Raw genomic sequence first — 17,823 nt, 5'->3', positions numbered from 1 at the left:
TGATTATTGGTAATTTCTAAGATGATTTCACACCAAGGTTGTGAATAAACAATTAGCCTACAACACTACCACTATGTATCATTCACAATCATATAATATAATAACTCTCTCAATATGAATGCATTTTTCAACTTTAGCCATCTATGAAGCATAAACCTTATTATCAAGTTTAATGCAAGTGTGTGGTTTGTTGCAGTGTGTACGGCCTTGAAATCCAGTCTTAAACAACATAATCACCAAGGTTACACCAGATTTGGACACTGTCCAGCACGGTCAACATACCCTTTGTGCTCTGATGAGGAGCGGGTGAGTTATTTTGGAGAATCAAATCACTTGTCTTCCAAAAAGTGGTTTTAAATTAACTAGTACCTAAATTAACAATACAAAATACATTAACTGATAAATATAATCATTATAAGTTATATAGGAAAAGATAATGATTAATTCTAGCACAGGAAAATAAATAAATTATTAAACTTATTCTGCAGCTGTTGGAATCAATTGTCCTTTTTTTTTTTTTAGGAGGATAAATGTCCATCTGGGTGTCATGTGGAGGGTCTTATTAATCTTACAGATGAAGACATTCAGAAACGTCTGAGAGATATTTGTGAAAGGATTGAAGAAAATCAGGACGTCACTTCATCTGTAATGCAAAAGAGTGTGACGTTTTATAGATCACAAAGAAAAGCTATCATCCAGACATATAGTATGTTAAACGTTATGGTTCATTATTTTATGTGCTTTTACATCTAATTATATCTAAAGGCTTTTTAGATGAACTACATAAGGTGGCCTCATGGTATTTTCTCTGTGCAGTGCAGGAGATCAGATATGCTGAGTTTGCTGAAGGCCTTCACAGAAACTTAACATTCCTGCACAAAAGGTCTTCAGAACTTGCAAAAGACTTACAGAAGCATCATCACTTGATCTGGGATCAGATAAATGAAATCCTTCGAATTGAGGTAAACGAAATCGATGCATGTGCCAGAATTTTTAACCTTCTTCAAAGTCAGTATTCGAAGCCCTCTAAATAGCATGGATAAATATCTCTGAAAACTGTATTTTCTGCCTCGTTAGAAGTTTATCAAAGCCCCTTGGTCAAGAACCACTGCTGTTTATTTTATTGACCAGAAAGTCAGTAAATTCAGGCTCACATAATCAATATATTTGATCAGATGTTCTCTCAAAACGTTTGATGTCAAAACGTTTGAGTCAGGGATTTCATTATTTGCTTAAAGTTGAAATGTAACTTTTGTCCTGATTCAGACTTATTTTTGTTTAATTTTTGGAGTCAAGGTGGACATTGACATCAAAATCCGGGCGTGCAAAGGATCATGCAAGCAAACCTTTGACCATGCCATTGATAACGATGCCTTCAAAGCTATGGAGAACAAAATGGAGCAGTTCAGCATTATCTCAAAGAGGCGAAAATCATTCTCCAAAAACAAAAAACTAAAACTTCAGTCTGTTGATCGGCCTAGTGTGTCCCCCTCTTACCGGAAAATTCCCTTTGTTCGCACTGAGCTGCTTACAAAGTTTGAAGACATTGAGCAGCATCAGGTCATTTTAGATGAACTCCTAGCAGATATTTAATCAGATTTATGCCTGTAATACTATGTGGAATTATTTTGTCTGACATTGTGTATGGTTTAGTAATATATAAGTAATTTACAGACAAATTCTACTTATTTCTTCTGATTTTGTTATCGGTTTACAACATATTTATTTGACAACTGTGCCATTTATTTTGCCAATATCATGTTTACATTTTAATTTTTTCATTTTACATTATAGGCTTTACATCTAACTTGTGTGCAGTATTCCATGTATAATGTTAGAAGATAATATCACAAATATCACTATTTTTTTATATCTACTATGGCTCTGCCTTAGTTGCAATGCAGAAGCAAGTTCAGGGGGCAGACATGGCCTGTGGAAAAAGAGTTGGACTTGTAACCTGAAGGTCATGGGTTCGAGTCTCAGGTTCCAGCAGGGATTGTAGGTGGGGGGAGTGAATATCCAGTGCTCTCTCCACCTTCAGTACCATGACTGAGGTGAGACCATTAAGCAAGGCACCAAACCCCCAGCTGCTCCATCGGGAGCTGCAGCATTGGCTGCCCACTGCTCCAGGTGTGTGATCACGGTGTGTGTGTGTGTTGTTCACTACTACCTGCTGTGTGTGTGTGCATTTAGATGGGCTAAATGCAGAACACAAATTCCAAGTATGGGACGCCACACGTCACGTCCTTTCCTTTTCCTTCCAAATGTGTATTAGAGACTGTACAAAATGACATTTCACACTCAAGCATCAGCCTGTCAAACACAATATTAAATACCTCAATAAAATAACTCAAAACTGTGAAAGCTTTTATATTTTTATAAAACTGTTTAGTGAGTGTCAAATAAATATAAATCAGAATTTTGGAATGAATATGAATATTTTTATTTATGTTTAGGTGTATCTTTGACTGCTGTCATTGGATGATTTTAACGATTCCACCTTTTTATGTTTTAAAACTGCATTGTTTCCACCACAACAAACTATTTTGCCATAAATAAAGTCTTTTTTTTTGTTTTTGTTTTTTTGTTAGTGTACTTGTTTAACAAGACAAGTCAAGGTAAATATCGTACAATACCATACAAACATAAAATGCTAGCTACAAAAGACTTATCAACATAAGTTAATTGAATTTATTTATTTTTACAAATATAATTTTGATGGAAACAGTTTGAAATGTAGTGAAAATGTTCATGAGAAAGAAGACCTAATCTTCTGTGATGCATGTATATAAACTTGTGAGAGATGTGAAAAGTGTTTTAAGAAAGTTTATTTACTAGAAGTTGACAGTCAAACACAATCATGACGTCCCCAAAAGTGCCAAAATGCTCTAAAATAAGAAAACATTACATAAATACAAAGACACATAATTTTTTATAGGTCAGCTTTAATGAGAATTAGGCAGACTGTGTTACATTCCTTACAGTCCTTGTTACACTCCTTGTGTTATATCTTGTTTAACATTTTATCCTTATGTTTTTTTCAATACATTTTCAATAACACAGCCTCAAACTTTCAAGTTAATTCACTCATTTTTATGCATATATGAACTGTGTCTCCTGAAATGTTTAGGATCATGTTTTATTATCCTCCTATTCTCAAAAAAGCCTAAATGAAATGAATGCTATTGAATTGGAACGTGCTCAAAAATGGACACATCTCCTGCATCTCATTTCAGTTTACTACAAGTTTTATTATTGTTTGAAGAAAGGTCTGATCTTCATGCTGATAGATTTGAGCGAATACCATGAGCCCTTCCAGTTCATCCACACGATGCCATCATCTGTCCCATGCTTGGCCATATATTTTGTATAAGATCCTCCCCAGTAATATCGCCCATTAGGATTACAAGAATGGCATCGGTTGTACCACCATCCTCCTCCATCTTCCCTTGAACACTGCTTAGAAGGATCTCCAGGTATCCTGTTTGAGATGCAAACAATTTGAAAGAGAAAAAAACATAAGATACTGAAACATAATACATAAGAAACGTAAGATACATAAGAACTTATCCATGCAGTTTTCAGTTTGGCCACCATTAGAACAGACTTTAAGGACCATACGTACCATTTGTCGTTATCTCTGTCGTAGGTGCTGAACATCATGCCGTTATGAATGGTCATGGTACGGTTCTCTCCAAACAGTTCTGTTGCACCATCCAAGAATGTGTTTCCAGCTGTTCCTGAGTAACGACCAGCTGCTAGAATGTAGTTTGTTGCTTCGCCCTGTACAGTGAACTGCTCATATTGAGCGTAGACCTTTGAACCGGACCAGTCTTCCATTTCAACCAGAAGCTCAGTGGGACCCATCTTTGTCAGCTGACTAATACGGTCGTTACCCAACCAGTACTCGCCTAAAACAGTCCACAACAAGTACATTAGAGAATTAAATGAAATTATATGAACAGTCAGTAAATGTGATTTAGAAAACCCTGCTGAAAAGACCAGCTTCTATGCTGGTCTGGACTGGATTAAGCTGGTTTGGTTCTAATGGGCTTATATATATATGCTGTTCACCAGTTTTTTTTGTAATACTCGGTTGACCATGGAAGCTTGCTGGTTTAGCTTGTTATGAAGACTGGTTGAGGAAATCAGGACACCAGCATCCGAAACACAACATATATTTTTCTTTTCTGCGGGGTTTAACTACATCATTAGCAGTGCTAGGCTACATTTGAAGTTCTTGGCTAGATATTAAGGTACACCAGTAAAACTCCCACATGCAGAATCACCACACATCATTGTTAGTCGTAGCTCACCAGGAGTCTGGCAGTGGCCTTTGCCCACATCAAATGCGATGTTTCCAAAGCCTCTTCGGTAGTCATCCCAACGCCTGCCAAAATCAACACTGCCATCCATACGGCTCTGGATGAGCACCCAACCTTTGGGATAGTAGAGAAGTTTATAATGATGGTTGCGTCATTGGTAAAATATGCTTCTAAAACACATTTTTACTCTAAAAGTCTAAAAAATATTGACTGCAGTTTCTGACTGAAATAAACACTATTGCCAGTAAAACACCAGTAACTTCTATTGCTTGTCACACAAATTATGATCACAGGGCAGATTATCGGTTAACAGGGAGCTATTTTCACAAGGTTCCTCTCATAATGCTATGTTATGTTACCTCAAAACACTTATCCTCAAAGCATGATTAATGATTTGTTAATTAGTTTGAAGTGTGTAGTTCAGACAAGAAAACTTGCTGTTTACATCAGTAAACTTGCTTAGCAGCTCACCCGGTACAGCACTTGTGGATGTTGAGCACTCTGCTCTGTTTTTTTGACTGGACATTTCATGTGTGAACTGCCACATTTCACACAACAACCAATGACATAAAATGCTGCCAGATTCACATTCATCTGTTTCAGATAAAACTGAATGCACTTCCAGTGCCACTCACTGGACATTACAGTATTACAAAACGTAATAACACTTTGCAGAAAAGCCTAAACTGGAAGTTTCTCATTACTTGCCACATTATTTTGAGATCCTGAGTTATATTAGAGTTTTGGGTTTGTTTAAGAGATGAAAGTGGACATACCTCCTTTTTTACTTGTCTGATCGCAGAAGACCTTGTACGGCAGGCTGAGTGGATCAGGCCGTATGAGGTACATCTGAGATTCCTCTCCTCCTTTGCGAATGATTTCTTCGCACTCCTTGCCGGAAACCACAGGAATGGGGCAGCTGACTTTACAAGGCGCTTGGCACTTGGCCCTCTGAGCAGTGATGGCTTTCTCCAAACGCTGAATCTTCTCACGGACCTTTTCAAGCACACCCTGTAGGATTTTGATGTTCTGGGGGAAGGTGATGTCCACAGCATCCTTAATAAAAGCATGCTGGGTCTCTAGGCTGTCTGTGTACTGACCAACCACCAAACCATTGCCTATGAACAAACACAAAAAGTTTAACAAACAGTGTTCTGCCAGTTCATTTGGCAGAATTTATTAGATTATGTAGTTTCTGGGAATCAAACCCACGTCCTCAGCATTATCAGTTGAGACACAGGAACACTAATCAATAATTATTCTTGTCTGATCACAAAAGACTATTACCTGCAGATCTAAAAAAGTTTATATGCTCTCTTAGTTACCCTCGCTGACTTTTTGTCTCTGTGCTACTTCTGTAGTCATATCCAAGATGTAGCCATAGACAGAGTTGGTGGACTGGGTCAGCTCTTCCACAGATCTTTTGAGCTGATCTACAGTTGGCCTCACATTACGTTCTTGCTTCTGGAGGGTTTTCTTTAGTTCGCAACCTGTGGGACACAGCACACCCTGAATAGAGAGAGACAGAGAAAAAAAGCACAAAATTTGAACTGTGCTTTGTTTGTGCGATATTAACTTGAATTAGGCTCATGACCACCATAAACACCAATGTTCAGATTAATGGTTGACAAAATGGGTTTTCAGTGTGAGATAATAAATGCTGTACATTTGGTCTCACCAATATTGAACATTTAGTTATGTCATTGATTTCTATTTTGTTATTAAGATCTCCTACAATACTTGTCATCTTATTCAAAAATATTAGAAATGTTATGTTGCCCATCTAAACACATATTGCACAAATAGAATCAAAACACTTTGGCACACTGACCATTTTCTCAGACATGTGGGTACATCCACCAGAATCTGGTATATCTTCCTTCGCCTGCACAAGTTTTCCCACCGGTGCCGGAGTTGGTCTTCCCCGGTAACGGACTCCCCCGCTGATGGGAGGTGGGGCAGCCGGGCCAGCGGAGTACGTCTCACGACCTTTATTGACGGGACGATGACCCCTGGCATCTACAATTACTTTAGGCTAAAATCAAAACAAAATCCAATTTAAAATATTACGTTACTGCATTTTAAAAATGTAATTGTTTGCAAATTTTCATATGATTTTAGGCCATACGTATAAAGGCCTATATATATAAAGACTTACTTCTTTTGTGACTTCCTAAAGTACAGAAGTGGGATAGAAAGCAAACAATAATAAATATAATAATCAAAGGTAACAGTATAACTCTAGGCAATATTAGAATAAATTATATTTACCACTCCATCATCTTCATCATAGTCGCCTACTGCAAGAGCTCCTACAATAAACAGACAAAGTAAAAAGCAAAGCTTCATTTTTGTGGAGCTCACACTTCAGTTACAATGAAAGTGTGATGTTTTCAGCTGTAGATAATTCAGCGCTGCTCTCCCAGAATTTATACCAGATGACCAACCCTCCCCCCCCCCCCCCACCCACCCCCCCGCACTGGAACAGGAGGGATTGCAGTGCTGGTTAATCTTTAATTTTTGAATTGTCGCTTTTGATAATCAGTACATGGACAGGATCATTTTTGGGAAATGAAGAAATGACATGAGCAAAGCAATGATAAATAATGATGAAGCAATCATATTTTAATATAACAAAAACATGTACAGCAATAAACTGTCTGTATATTTTATACTGCTGTTAATACTAAATGTAAAAAAAAAATGTTTACAATGGCAGATTTTGGAATAGAGATTCTGACTGCTGTCAGCATTTGATTTAAATTGCCACCGGTGCTCCTAACAGAAGAATAAATAAATGTAAGAAAATAATTACAGTGTTCTGGTGCAAACAGTGCCTTTTTAAAGCATTTTTAGTACAATGATTAATAGCCAGTTCTATGAAAACACAGTCAAGGTTTTGATGTTGAGATTAACATTTAGCACAAAGGGATGTTCAATTGAGAAACACAGTATGTCGATGTGCGTTCTGTTAAATTTGCATTACTCAGCAAGTAAACTATTGCTGTTTGTTTGGCCAGTGTGATCTATTGTGCCATATCTTCAACCACCCACATCTCTGACTTTGACTCAGAGGTAACAGACATGACTATGACAAACAGAGACTTTGTACTCAATGTGTATTGAAATATTTATATTAAAAACACCAATGCATTCGATCACTCTCACCTATCACTGTACAATTATAGCTTTGTATTTAACCTGTAAAACCTACAGTATCATATTTAATATGTAAAATTCTAAAGACTAAGTTATTCAAACTTTTTTTTATCAAATAATTTGTTTATTATATTGTGTAATAAGGTAAAAAAAAAATTCCAAACAGTATTATTTATGCCAAGCTTACCGGATTAACCAGTTAAGTGAGACTGCGAATTAAATTAACTTTTGATTTGTGTTGGATTAATTTTTTTTTTTATTAATTAATTGATTTTTTATTAATTAATTGAATGTATGTCAGCAGCTATTTAATACAGTGGCAAATGGAAATATAAATCTACTGACATTTTATCAGTTACAGTGTAGCCCTGTGTAGACGTGTGAGTGAGTGTTGCTTATGCGCAGATGCGTGCCAACAGACTGTCATGAACATAGACATATAAATACCTAGACGCCTCATTGGCCGCTCGACCGCACGTTAACGTCGCCGCCATATTGGAGCGGGCACCTCTCATAACTCTCACATCAGGACAGAAGAAAACATACCTGACTCACCTGCAGCTTGGGCATCTACAAACCGTCACACGATAATAAAAACAGATCTCGGGGGGTTATCTTTCATAGGTAAGACTCAACCGTTATTTCTCGATGTTTTTTGGTCATTTTTAACATTATGTTGACAGCTTAATGAACCACTAGTGTCAGACTATTAATAGCGATATCGCTAACTTAGTTAGCAGTAAAAGCTGAGACTTTATAAAAATTCAAAGTTTAAATGAATTCTTATTTACGTTTATATCATAAACTAAATGGTTTTATGAGCACAATATGTACAGTGAGCAATTTGTCTAGATTAGTGATGGAGCTAAAGCATCACTACCGTTAACGTTACTTATTTACAAAGATTAAGTGGTAACACTTTAGAATCATGGTCCATTAATGTTAGTTAATCTATTAATTAACATGAACAAACAATGAACAGTACATTTATTACTGTATTTATTCATCTTTGTTAATGTTAGTTAATAATTAGTTAGAGAAAGCTGTTCTCTGCATTTCCAAGAGACAAAACTATACCTCCACAGACTAATGTTGTGTTTGTACTAAACCCAGAGCAGCCCTGAATGAATTCCTGCTCATATTCCAACCACCCCCCACTCTCTGTTTCTCTCTGTAAAGATAATTATTACAACAATATAATTTAATATAAATAATATAATTACCTTATTAAATGTTTATGTAGTTTTTGTCAAATATTTGGAGGTGGATGTGCACACTGGTGGTGTTTGAGGAGATTCATCCTTCTATGTAAAGTGCTTTGAGTGCCCAGAAAAGCTCTATATAAATGTAAGGAATTATTAGTTATTAATAATTAAATATAACCAGTTTCCTCAGTCGATCACAATACTATAGACTGCATTTAAAAAGCTTTGCACAGGCTGTTTAATGCTGATCATGTACTGCGTGTGTCTTTACACAAAAACTACATGATGTAAATAGCCTAGAAATGAAAAACACAGGAACTCATAGGGAGTCCAGCTGCAAAATCATTAATGAAATCATTGTGATGTTTTTATAATGATTATTAATTTTGATTAATATAAAGTTTTTTGAGGGGAGCATCTCATATTCTGGTCTGTGATAAACATAACTATACTTTGAGATTTTGTTGTACAAGGTAAACCTCACACACACACCCAAACATTCATATGTGTTAACATACATGGAAAAATACTGTTTCAAAACGTGTGTGTTTTCTGCATGAGTGTGTGTAATGTGCATTATAGAACAAAATGTCAAGCATCGTCAAGTCTTTTACATTATTTGACTCATTAATTGAATAAAATAGAAAATCTTGAGGGAAGCGGTGAAGAATTAATCTTTATTTGTCAGGTTTTGTCTTCACAACTACACCACTCTATTCACAGAGAAAGACAGAACTGAAAACTGAAATAAAATGTGTTTCTTGAGGATTTCTCAGAGGATTTTTTATTATATATATATATATATATATATATATATATATATATATATATATATATATATATATGTGTGTGTGTGTGTACATGTGTATATTATACTTAAGGAGCTCATTAATTAAACACAATTTGGAACTCATGTCCACAATTTTTTGTGTTCTGTCATTAGTTGTGTCTTAATTTGTTTAATAATTATTACACAGTAAAAAATTCTATAAAATTAAATAAAATAGTATTTTAAAATTACATTTCACGATTATTTATTTTACTCTACAATTAACTATTAATTTATTCTTCATTTTGTCTTTTCTGTATTATTCCACCCTTGATATTACATATTCTTCTTGCTATTATTAATCTATTGTTGTTCTGTTATTTATTAAGGTATTACTCATATTATACATATAATTTGTGCTATTATAAATCTATTATACCACGTATGTTATTGTACTCGCTTTTCATATTATTCACTTTACTTCAAGTTGTACTACATATACTTTTTAATATAACATATCACTTTTACTATATTTTACTGTGCACTGTATCAGTGCATAATATTTTAATTTTCACTTGATCCATGACGGCTCATCAGTTACATGTGTTATTATTTGTTGTGGAGTTTATCTGTAGACTACAGAGTGCTATCAAATGAAAAGCAGACTACAAGTATGACACTTTTTGATTTGTATGTACATGTTTTATTCAATTTTCTCAGTAATAGCAAATTATTCGTGTTTAAAGATGTATTATTTCGATTTTTTCCCAGTATTTCAAAGGGAATGAGCTGTGTTTTGACCTGAGACACAAGAAAGAAAGAAAAATGTTGGGATTGAACACAGAGAAAGCAATAAAACAACTACATTTAATTGAATGTACATTCAAATTACATTACATGCATATGTCACAGTTATACTAAATGAACATTAGAATTGTAAACCGAAAATAATCAACGAAATCAACAAGTGAGACAAATGTGAGCTTTCACAATTCCTTACGAAAATTAATAATTTTCCAAACCTAACTAAATAACTGAAGGCAAAGTTTTTTTTAACTGCACGTAGATCACAAACCTGAAATCGGTTGATAAATGTGAACGTTATCGTGTTTTTATTCAGAAAAAAACCGCAGCTCCCCGTGTACTTCCATGTATTTTTAAGGCAGTCTTGCCCTCACTAACATGGCGGACGCGTTGACATATCGCGGCAACGGCTCAGAGCGGCCAATGAGGCGTCTAGTTATTTATATGTCTATGGTCATGAACACATTACAGGAAATCCGTCGGTTCTTTTGAACTGTTCACTTCAAAGATCCGAGTAAAGACGATTCAGTGATTCTTTCACTTCATGATGTGACCCATTGGTTCTCGGCTCGTTAAGAGTCGAACATGTCTGAATCCCATTTATGGACAGTTTTTAAAGATTCATTTAAAAGATTTCACTCACAAGAATGATTCGTTCATGAATCAGATAACGATTGAACACGACCAGGATGTCTTCCGGTAGAAACAGAGGCATTAATAGATGACTGGAATCTAGATTCTAGACCGATATTAATAATGGCTGGCTTGCAACACCAGGTACTCGATTCAGACTTGTATCGATAGACAGTCCCAAGACAATTAAAACATTTGGTGTTTGGCCCTAATTGTGTGCTCTGTGTAATAGCTGTCGTTCTACACTACACAGCTAACATTAGCTAATACGAAGCCTTTATAATGAACTAACGTTAGTCTGTTTACACAGCTCTTGAATCGACACACTCGCGTGCGCTGTTGATTACATCCGTTGATTAAAGGGGGAACGGTTTGTTAAGTTTTGTTTAGTTTGTCGGTCGGTTGTTTGTTGTGAAAACTGGCTACAAGTAAAACGCCTTTTTACGTGGCAGGAACATCTGATTGTCAATACGTGTGTTTGTAGATTACTATGGGGTTATCTGGGTGATACAATCACGAACTGCAAGTGTATGTGAATATTTATTTGTATATAAATGCATGTCTGTTGACCTTTTTAATTCATAATGTGTTATGAAGACTAGATACTATGTATAAAGCCCCAGCTGACTGTTAAAACCACAAAAGCTCTCCTTTAGTCAGCTGAAGCTTCATAGAGATGTGACATATGGAAGAAGATGCCAGCGTATGAGCTCTAGATGGGTTATAGGTTCAACTGTGCATACATGTATAAGGGATTTCCCCCTCTTTCTTTTGGTAGTTCATTGAAATTGTAAATAGTATCCCATAAGAATTTTACATAAGGCATTATTTTAGGAGTTAGGCTATAGGCTGTGAACCAAACCAACCAGCTGCAAGGTAAATCACATCATAACAAAAATAGATTTTATGTAAAAACATTTGAAAATCAAGAAAAAAAGCGGAAATGTACAAGGGCCATACATTTTTTCAAATGGCATAATTAAAAATATGGATAAATATAAAAAAGCTTCTCTAACACTAGCTTGCTCTATTGTTTTTCTGTTCTGTCTTTTTTCTTTCTATTTATTAATTTAAAAAAACTTGTCATAGCACTTGCACTCTTTTGTTGATTTTCATTGCTTCCATTGTCCTCATTTGTAAGTTACTTTGTATAAAAGCATCTGCTAAATAACTAAGTGTAATATAACATTTTTGATTTAAAGATATAAATGTGTTAATGGCATTACAACAATATTATGTAAAGAATGTATTTTGTGTTCTACAGCATAAACAACCTTGTAGCTCAAAGTAGGTCTGCTTTTAATGTTTTATGAGTTATTATTAAAATATGTTCTTCAATGGAGAAAATGAATAGAATTTTTACTTTTGGGACCCAGCTGCACTCAGTTATGCGACTCACTGGAAAACTGTATTCTGACTGGTCAGTAGTGGTCTATAATGATCATTGTCCATGAAAAATCAATATGTGTTGGGATGGCAAAATAAATCCAGATCAGAAGTCTGGTAAAAACCTGAAGGCTAATCCCTTATATGTGACCCTGCCTGGACAGCAAAACCAGTCATAAGTAGCATGAGTATATTTGTAGCAATAGCCAGCTATATATTGTATGGGTCAAAATGATAACTTTTCCTTTTATGCCAAAAATCATTAGGATATTAAGTATGGTAAAGATCATGTTCCACAAAGATATTCTGTAAATATTCTACTGTAAATATATCAAAACATATTTTTTGATTGGTAAAATGCATTGCTAAGAACTTCATTTGGACAACTTTAAAGGCGATTTCCTCAATATTTAGATTTTTTTGCACCCTCAGATTCCAGATTTTCAATAGTTGTATTTCGGCCAAATATTGTCCGATCCTAACAAACCATCATCATTGGAAAATTATTTAATCTCAGTTTAAAAAAGAAAATAATAAATACACTTATGACTGTTTTTTTTTTTTTTTTTTTTTTTTTTTTTTGGTCCATGGTCACATATGGTCATACAAACTACAGGCATAAAAATTGTAAAATAATTAAACATGCAGATAGTCCTGCAAATATAAAGATTAAATATTGCATGTGGATTGTTAATTTTCTTTCTTACTTCACAGGACGATCCTTTAAAAATGTCCCACGGAGAAACTTGGAAGTAAGTATTTTCATGATCAAACAATTTATGTGATTGTTACATAGAATAATTGTTTTTTTTTCCAAACCGCTACAACCTGTCTTTTTAGTACCTTATGATTGTCACCTTCTGTATAAAAATAGTTGCTAGAGCATATGTGTGTCATTATTATAAATGAACACCTTCAGTGTCGTTTCACAGGTGCAGGTGGCCTTAGTAGGTCTGGCCTCGTGTATGATCCTGCAAAATGAACAGCTTTTCCACAAACTCCTGGCCTATTCTTCTGTATCATTAGCTTCTCGTTTTGTGCATTTGGGATTGTAGATCTCTGTTTTAGCTTTGATTTCTTGCCATAAACATTTTCTGACTGTTTCGGACTTTTCTGTACACTTGCGTGTGTGTAACTCCAGGATGCAGCATGAGAGGTTGCACGTGAAGCACAGAGGTCATGAGGCCATGCATGCTGAGATGGTTCTGATTCTCATTGCCACGCTGGTGGTCGCTCAGATCATCCTGGTTCAGTGGAAACAAAGACATTGCAGATCCTACAATGTGAGTGCCATATTATACATGGTAGGACTCTTAACATCACTATGTTTTAATATAAAGAAGTTAATGAATATTGTTAATGTTGTTTCTCTTGTAGAGGGTCACACTCTTGCAGATGTGGGTGGTTCCTCTTTACTTTACCATTAAGCTTTACTGGTGGCGTTTTCTGTCCACATGGGGCATGTTCTCCGTCATCACCAGCTATGTCATATTCAGAGCCACACGCAAGCCTCTCTCCTGCAGAACTCCTCGGTAATGCACGGAAATGCTTTGTTTTTTGAGAGAAAATTGCAATTATGTCAGCATTTACTCATTTATATGTTGTTCTAAAACTTCCCATAGCTTTTTATCTTCTGTTGGACACAAAGAGAGACATTTTGAGGAACAGTTACACTATACAATGAAAGTATATGTAATCAAATGTAAACAAGCTAAAAAGGGCAAATGTCCACCATTAAAGGCATCTTTGGTTCACTTTTACATTCCTAGAAATGTCGTCTTTTGTGTTTCACAGCATAAAAAAAAAGTTTTGATTTTGACCAAAATTACCAAACTTAATGACTTTTCCATTATTGAATTTTCATTTTTGGATGATCTTTTTTTTTTTTAAAGCAGGAGGCCTCTTCAAAACTTTCAAGGGGCCAATGGATGACTTGTATAATAAATTAAATATATAAATGAATAAATAACTTTGCTTTATTTAAATTAATAGATTATTTGAATACATTAAAATAATCTAACTCTGATCTAAACCAAATACATAAATGAAAATCTGAAACCAAAAATCAAAGCAGCTTTTTTTTTATGGAAGAAAATGCAGTTCCAGAATTATTATTTTTTATTAAATATATAAACTAGAAGTTTGAAAACAAACAGCTTTGTAATTATTAGCAGAAATACCAAAACTATCTTTTATAGGCTTTTACAGGTGTGTAGGCTTTACTGTAAATACTATAATGTGTCCAGAAGTTTTAAATATTACTAACAGGACCTTTGAAAGGTAGTTTTATGACTGCATTATAGTTGGGTTGCTGAATGTGTTGCTTTAGCAGTGTTTTATAGAATGCACATTTGACTTCTGCAGGATGGTGTATAAGTGGTTCCTCCTCATTTACAAGCTGAGCTACGCTGTGGGTGTGATTGGATATCTCGCCATCATGTTTACCATGTTTGGATTCAACATGTTTTTCAGGTGTGTGAACTTGATTGACATCAGAAACATGCTGTTTGACATATTTGCTTGGATGTGAAAATGTGCCTTTATTCTGATTCTAAAATCCTAAACAGAATTTGACTGTGTCTGAGTTAGTGAGACACTAGTTTCCATTGGTAATGCTGCCACAATGGCATGATGATTGGAGGGAATTACTCCCTTGGTGATGTTGTAAGTGATTGATTGTCTAATTGGCATTCCGAGAACAACTCTACAGACCCCAGGTCTTCAGCCCTGTTCCTGGTGACTCACTGTCCTGCAAAGTTTAGCTACAATGTTATTATTTTATTGTATATCTTTTTTTTTTCAGGATTAAAGCTGAGGATTCAATGGATGTGGGTGTGATTATGCTTTTCTATGGTCTGTACTATGGGGTCATGGGACGTGACTTTGCTGAAATCTGCTCGGATTACATGGCATCCACAATAGGGGTAAATATATGCATCACTTTATATGACAACATCCAAACATTCTCATATGAATGTAATTCTTAAGCCTTAAATAAGTTTATTCTCCAATATTTAAAGGATCAGTTCACCCAAAAATGAAAATTTCTTGAAAATGTACTCCAATATGTAGACCAGTTTGTATGTTCATGGGAGCAAATTTGGAGAAATTCAGCTTCCTTTGAATTCTCATTCAAGTGATGTAATGCTAAATATCACCAAATCTGTTCTGATGTACAAAAACATTCTACATCATTCTTCTTTTTGGATGAACTACTCCTTTAAGAATGTTTCAGTTTCCCCAAAATGAATGTTTGGGTCATTCTTTGTGTCTTTTCTGTCTGCCTCTTTCAGTATTATAACATGGGTGGTATGCCGTCCAGAAACCTCAGTAATGATGTGTGTGCTGTGTGTGGTCAGAAGATTTTTGTGGATGTAGATGAAGAAGGCATCATTGAGGACACCTACCAGCTCTCCTGTAACCACATGTATCCTTCATTTCCCCTAAACCTCATCCGTTATCGTTTAACACGGTTTATTGTTATATTTAAAAAGAAAAGTATATGCTTAAATGCTTAGCTAATTAAATTGACATGAATTCCTGTAAGCAGTTGTTAGTTTGAAAAATGATTCTGTTTATCCTTAACTACCAATGATCAACAGATTTCATGAATTCTGTATTCGTGGCTGGTGCATCGTGGGAAAAAAGCAGACGTGTCCATACTGCAATGAGAAGGTGGACCTCAAAAGGATGATGAATAACCCGTATCCTTGAATTAAGTTAAATTGGTCATAATTTACATGCAAGACATTCAGTGATTTGATTACTGGGTTTCCAGAACACCTACACTGCCATCCAAACGTTTGGGGTCGGTAAGATTTTTTGGAAATGTTTTTTTTTTCTGCTCACCAAGGCTGCATTTATTTGATCAGATCAAGAATATATTAAAAACAGTAATATTATGAAAAATTATAAAAATTTAAGATAAATTAATATCTAATTTATTACACTAATGTTGAAAACACTTGTTCTGCTTCTTGTTCTGTTTTGTGGAAAGTGTGATACATGTTTTCAATTGGATCAATTAAAAGCATCCTTGCTGAATAAAATAATTTCTTGAAATCATTAATTACTTATGAATGATATATGTATATTATAGGTTTTAAACATTTTAATGTGAAGGACCCCATAATAAGATGATCTTTTGCAAGTTACCCGGTTTCTAAACTAAATATATATATATATATATATATATATATATATATATATATATATATATATATATATATATATATATATATATACATTTTTATATACACACACACACACACACACATATAGATACATACTGTTTTTGAAATGTTATCATGTTTTCAGATTGCCATTTGTAATATTTACGCCTTGAATCTGAACATCAGCTGGGAGAGAACACATGTTTTATATGGACAACTTCTGGATTGGTTGAGGTACCTGGTCGCATGGCAACCCATCATAATTGGAGTCGTGCACGGAATCAATTTTTCACTTGGACTTGAATAAACACCTACAGTATTTGACTCCGTTTAAAACTGTGCATGTGTTGACCTTTTGAATATTTATTTGTACGTTTGACAAATTGTACACTTTATAATATAAACCAAACAGCCGCTTTTGTGTTTTTATTTATTAGACACTTAGAAACAGACTCATTCAGACACACGAGTCTTTCAGAAGTGACCTATGCTGAAACATCAAAGACATACAGAAGCCCGTCTAAAGCTGCTGTCTATCAAACCTACTCAACACTGTGCCTCGTTTTGTTTAATAGTTTAGCATTGTTGTGGTGTATTTTATGTAAGTGTTGTTGATATTGAGTGGTAATGTTTTCGTCAGGGTAAAATGATGAGGAGTTTTTGCCAAATCAGAGTTTTTTTTTGTTTTGTTTCATGTTGAGCTGGCCAAATTGTCAAAACCTGGGAAGTGACCCACTCTGTGGAAAATAAAACCATTTTTATGTGGCTATTGATGTGACTGGAGTCTAGAAGAGGTAGCCTAACGAATTGGAAAAAATAGGATCTTTGGGTGGTTGTTGTTAGTTTATTCTCAAAATTTTGGCTGAAATTAGATTTGACTTAATAGCAAACTGAAATGTCTTCCTGTTTTCTACAATGATGATAAAAAGAAATGTTTCCACAGCAGCAGGTCAGCATATTATATTAATTTCTGAAGGATCATGTGACACTGAAGACTGGAGAAATGATGCTGAAAATTCAGCTTTGCATCACAGGAATTAATTACATTTTAAATATATTTTCATTTAAATACTGATTGATGTTTTAAAGTTATGATATAAAATTGTTGCAAATAAAAAAAATGCATTTACATTTTTACAACCCGAATTCCGGAAAAGTTGGGACGTTTTTTAAATTTTAATAAAATGAAAACTAAAAGACTTTCAAATCACATGAGCCAATATTTTATTCACAATAGAACATAGATAACGTAGCAAATGTTTAAACTGAGAAAGTTTACAATTTTGTGCACAAAATGAGCTCATTTCAATTTTGATTTCTGCTACAGGTCTCAAAATAGTTGGGACGGGGCATGTTTACCATGGTGTAGC

At 34.8% G+C, this 17,823-nt stretch overlaps 3 protein-coding genes across 3 annotated transcripts; 2 read left to right on the top strand and 1 right to left on the bottom strand.

The window, feature by feature from the left end:
* The first annotated feature begins 149 nt into the window (after positions 1 to 149).
* Positions 150 to 1,926, top strand: LOC132143013 (fibrinogen alpha chain). The gene is made up of 4 exons (XM_059553174.1): positions 150 to 306; positions 523 to 706; positions 817 to 962; positions 1,297 to 1,926. Exons 2-4 carry the CDS (start codon positions 649 to 651, stop codon positions 1,591 to 1,593), a joined length of 501 nt encoding a protein of 166 aa, XP_059409157.1. The 5' UTR covers positions 150 to 306; positions 523 to 648; the 3' UTR covers positions 1,594 to 1,926.
* An 887-nt stretch (positions 1,927 to 2,813) lies between these two features.
* Positions 2,814 to 6,724, bottom strand: fgb (fibrinogen beta chain). The gene is made up of 7 exons (XM_059553392.1): positions 6,573 to 6,724; positions 6,157 to 6,360; positions 5,651 to 5,834; positions 5,102 to 5,443; positions 4,317 to 4,439; positions 3,626 to 3,911; positions 2,814 to 3,481 (listed from the first exon to the last, which is right to left on the bottom strand). Exons 1-7 carry the CDS (start codon positions 6,672 to 6,674, stop codon positions 3,253 to 3,255), a joined length of 1,470 nt encoding a protein of 489 aa, XP_059409375.1. The 5' UTR covers positions 6,675 to 6,724; the 3' UTR covers positions 2,814 to 3,252.
* A 4,117-nt stretch (positions 6,725 to 10,841) lies between these two features.
* rnf175 (ring finger protein 175) lies at positions 10,842 to 16,867 on the top strand. Its single transcript, XM_059553651.1, has 9 exons — positions 10,842 to 11,039; positions 12,996 to 13,033; positions 13,423 to 13,564; positions 13,659 to 13,813; positions 14,646 to 14,753; positions 15,085 to 15,205; positions 15,575 to 15,708; positions 15,884 to 15,985; positions 16,640 to 16,867. The coding sequence occupies exons 1-9, from the start codon at positions 11,019 to 11,021 to the stop codon at positions 16,758 to 16,760; spliced, it is 942 nt and encodes a 313-aa protein (XP_059409634.1). The 5' UTR covers positions 10,842 to 11,018; the 3' UTR covers positions 16,761 to 16,867.
* Positions 16,868 to 17,823: the final 956 nt, after the last annotated feature.

This window comes from Carassius carassius, chromosome 7 (genome assembly GCF_963082965.1).
Source record: "Carassius carassius chromosome 7, fCarCar2.1, whole genome shotgun sequence".
Taxonomy (NCBI): domain Eukaryota; kingdom Metazoa; phylum Chordata; class Actinopteri; order Cypriniformes; family Cyprinidae; genus Carassius; species Carassius carassius.
Note: the sequence above shows the minus strand (reverse complement) of the source record. Positions and strands in the feature narration are given on the sequence as shown.

Bases quoted from the DNA above. Each gene is read 5' to 3' on its own strand.
- LOC132143013 (XM_059553174.1), top strand. From the start codon at position 649: ATGCAAAAGAGTGTGACGTTTTATAGATCACAAAGAAAAGCTATCATC. The intron at 707-816 runs GTATGTTAAACG...TTCTCTGTGCAG, and splicing joins AGCTATCATCCAGACATATA to TGCAGGAGATCAGATATGCT. The intron at 963-1,296 runs GTAAACGAAATC...TTTGGAGTCAAG, and splicing joins ATGAAATCCTTCGAATTGAG to GTGGACATTGACATCAAAAT.
- fgb (XM_059553392.1), bottom strand. From the start codon at position 6,674: ATGAAGCTTTGCTTTTTACTTTGTCTGTTTATTGTAGGAGCTCTTGCA. The intron at 3,912-4,316 runs GTGAGCTACGAC...GGACTGTTTTAG, and splicing joins AGGCCACTGCCAGACTCCTG to GCGAGTACTGGTTGGGTAAC. The intron at 3,482-3,625 runs GTACGTATGGTC...CATCTCAAACAG, and splicing joins GACAGAGATAACGACAAATG to GATACCTGGAGATCCTTCTA.
- rnf175 (XM_059553651.1), top strand. From the start codon at position 11,019: ATGGCTGGCTTGCAACACCAG. The intron at 13,034-13,422 runs GTAAGTATTTTC...GTGTAACTCCAG, and splicing joins TCCCACGGAGAAACTTGGAA to GATGCAGCATGAGAGGTTGC. The intron at 15,986-16,639 runs GTATCCTTGAAT...TCTGAACATCAG, and splicing joins AAAAGGATGATGAATAACCC to CTGGGAGAGAACACATGTTT.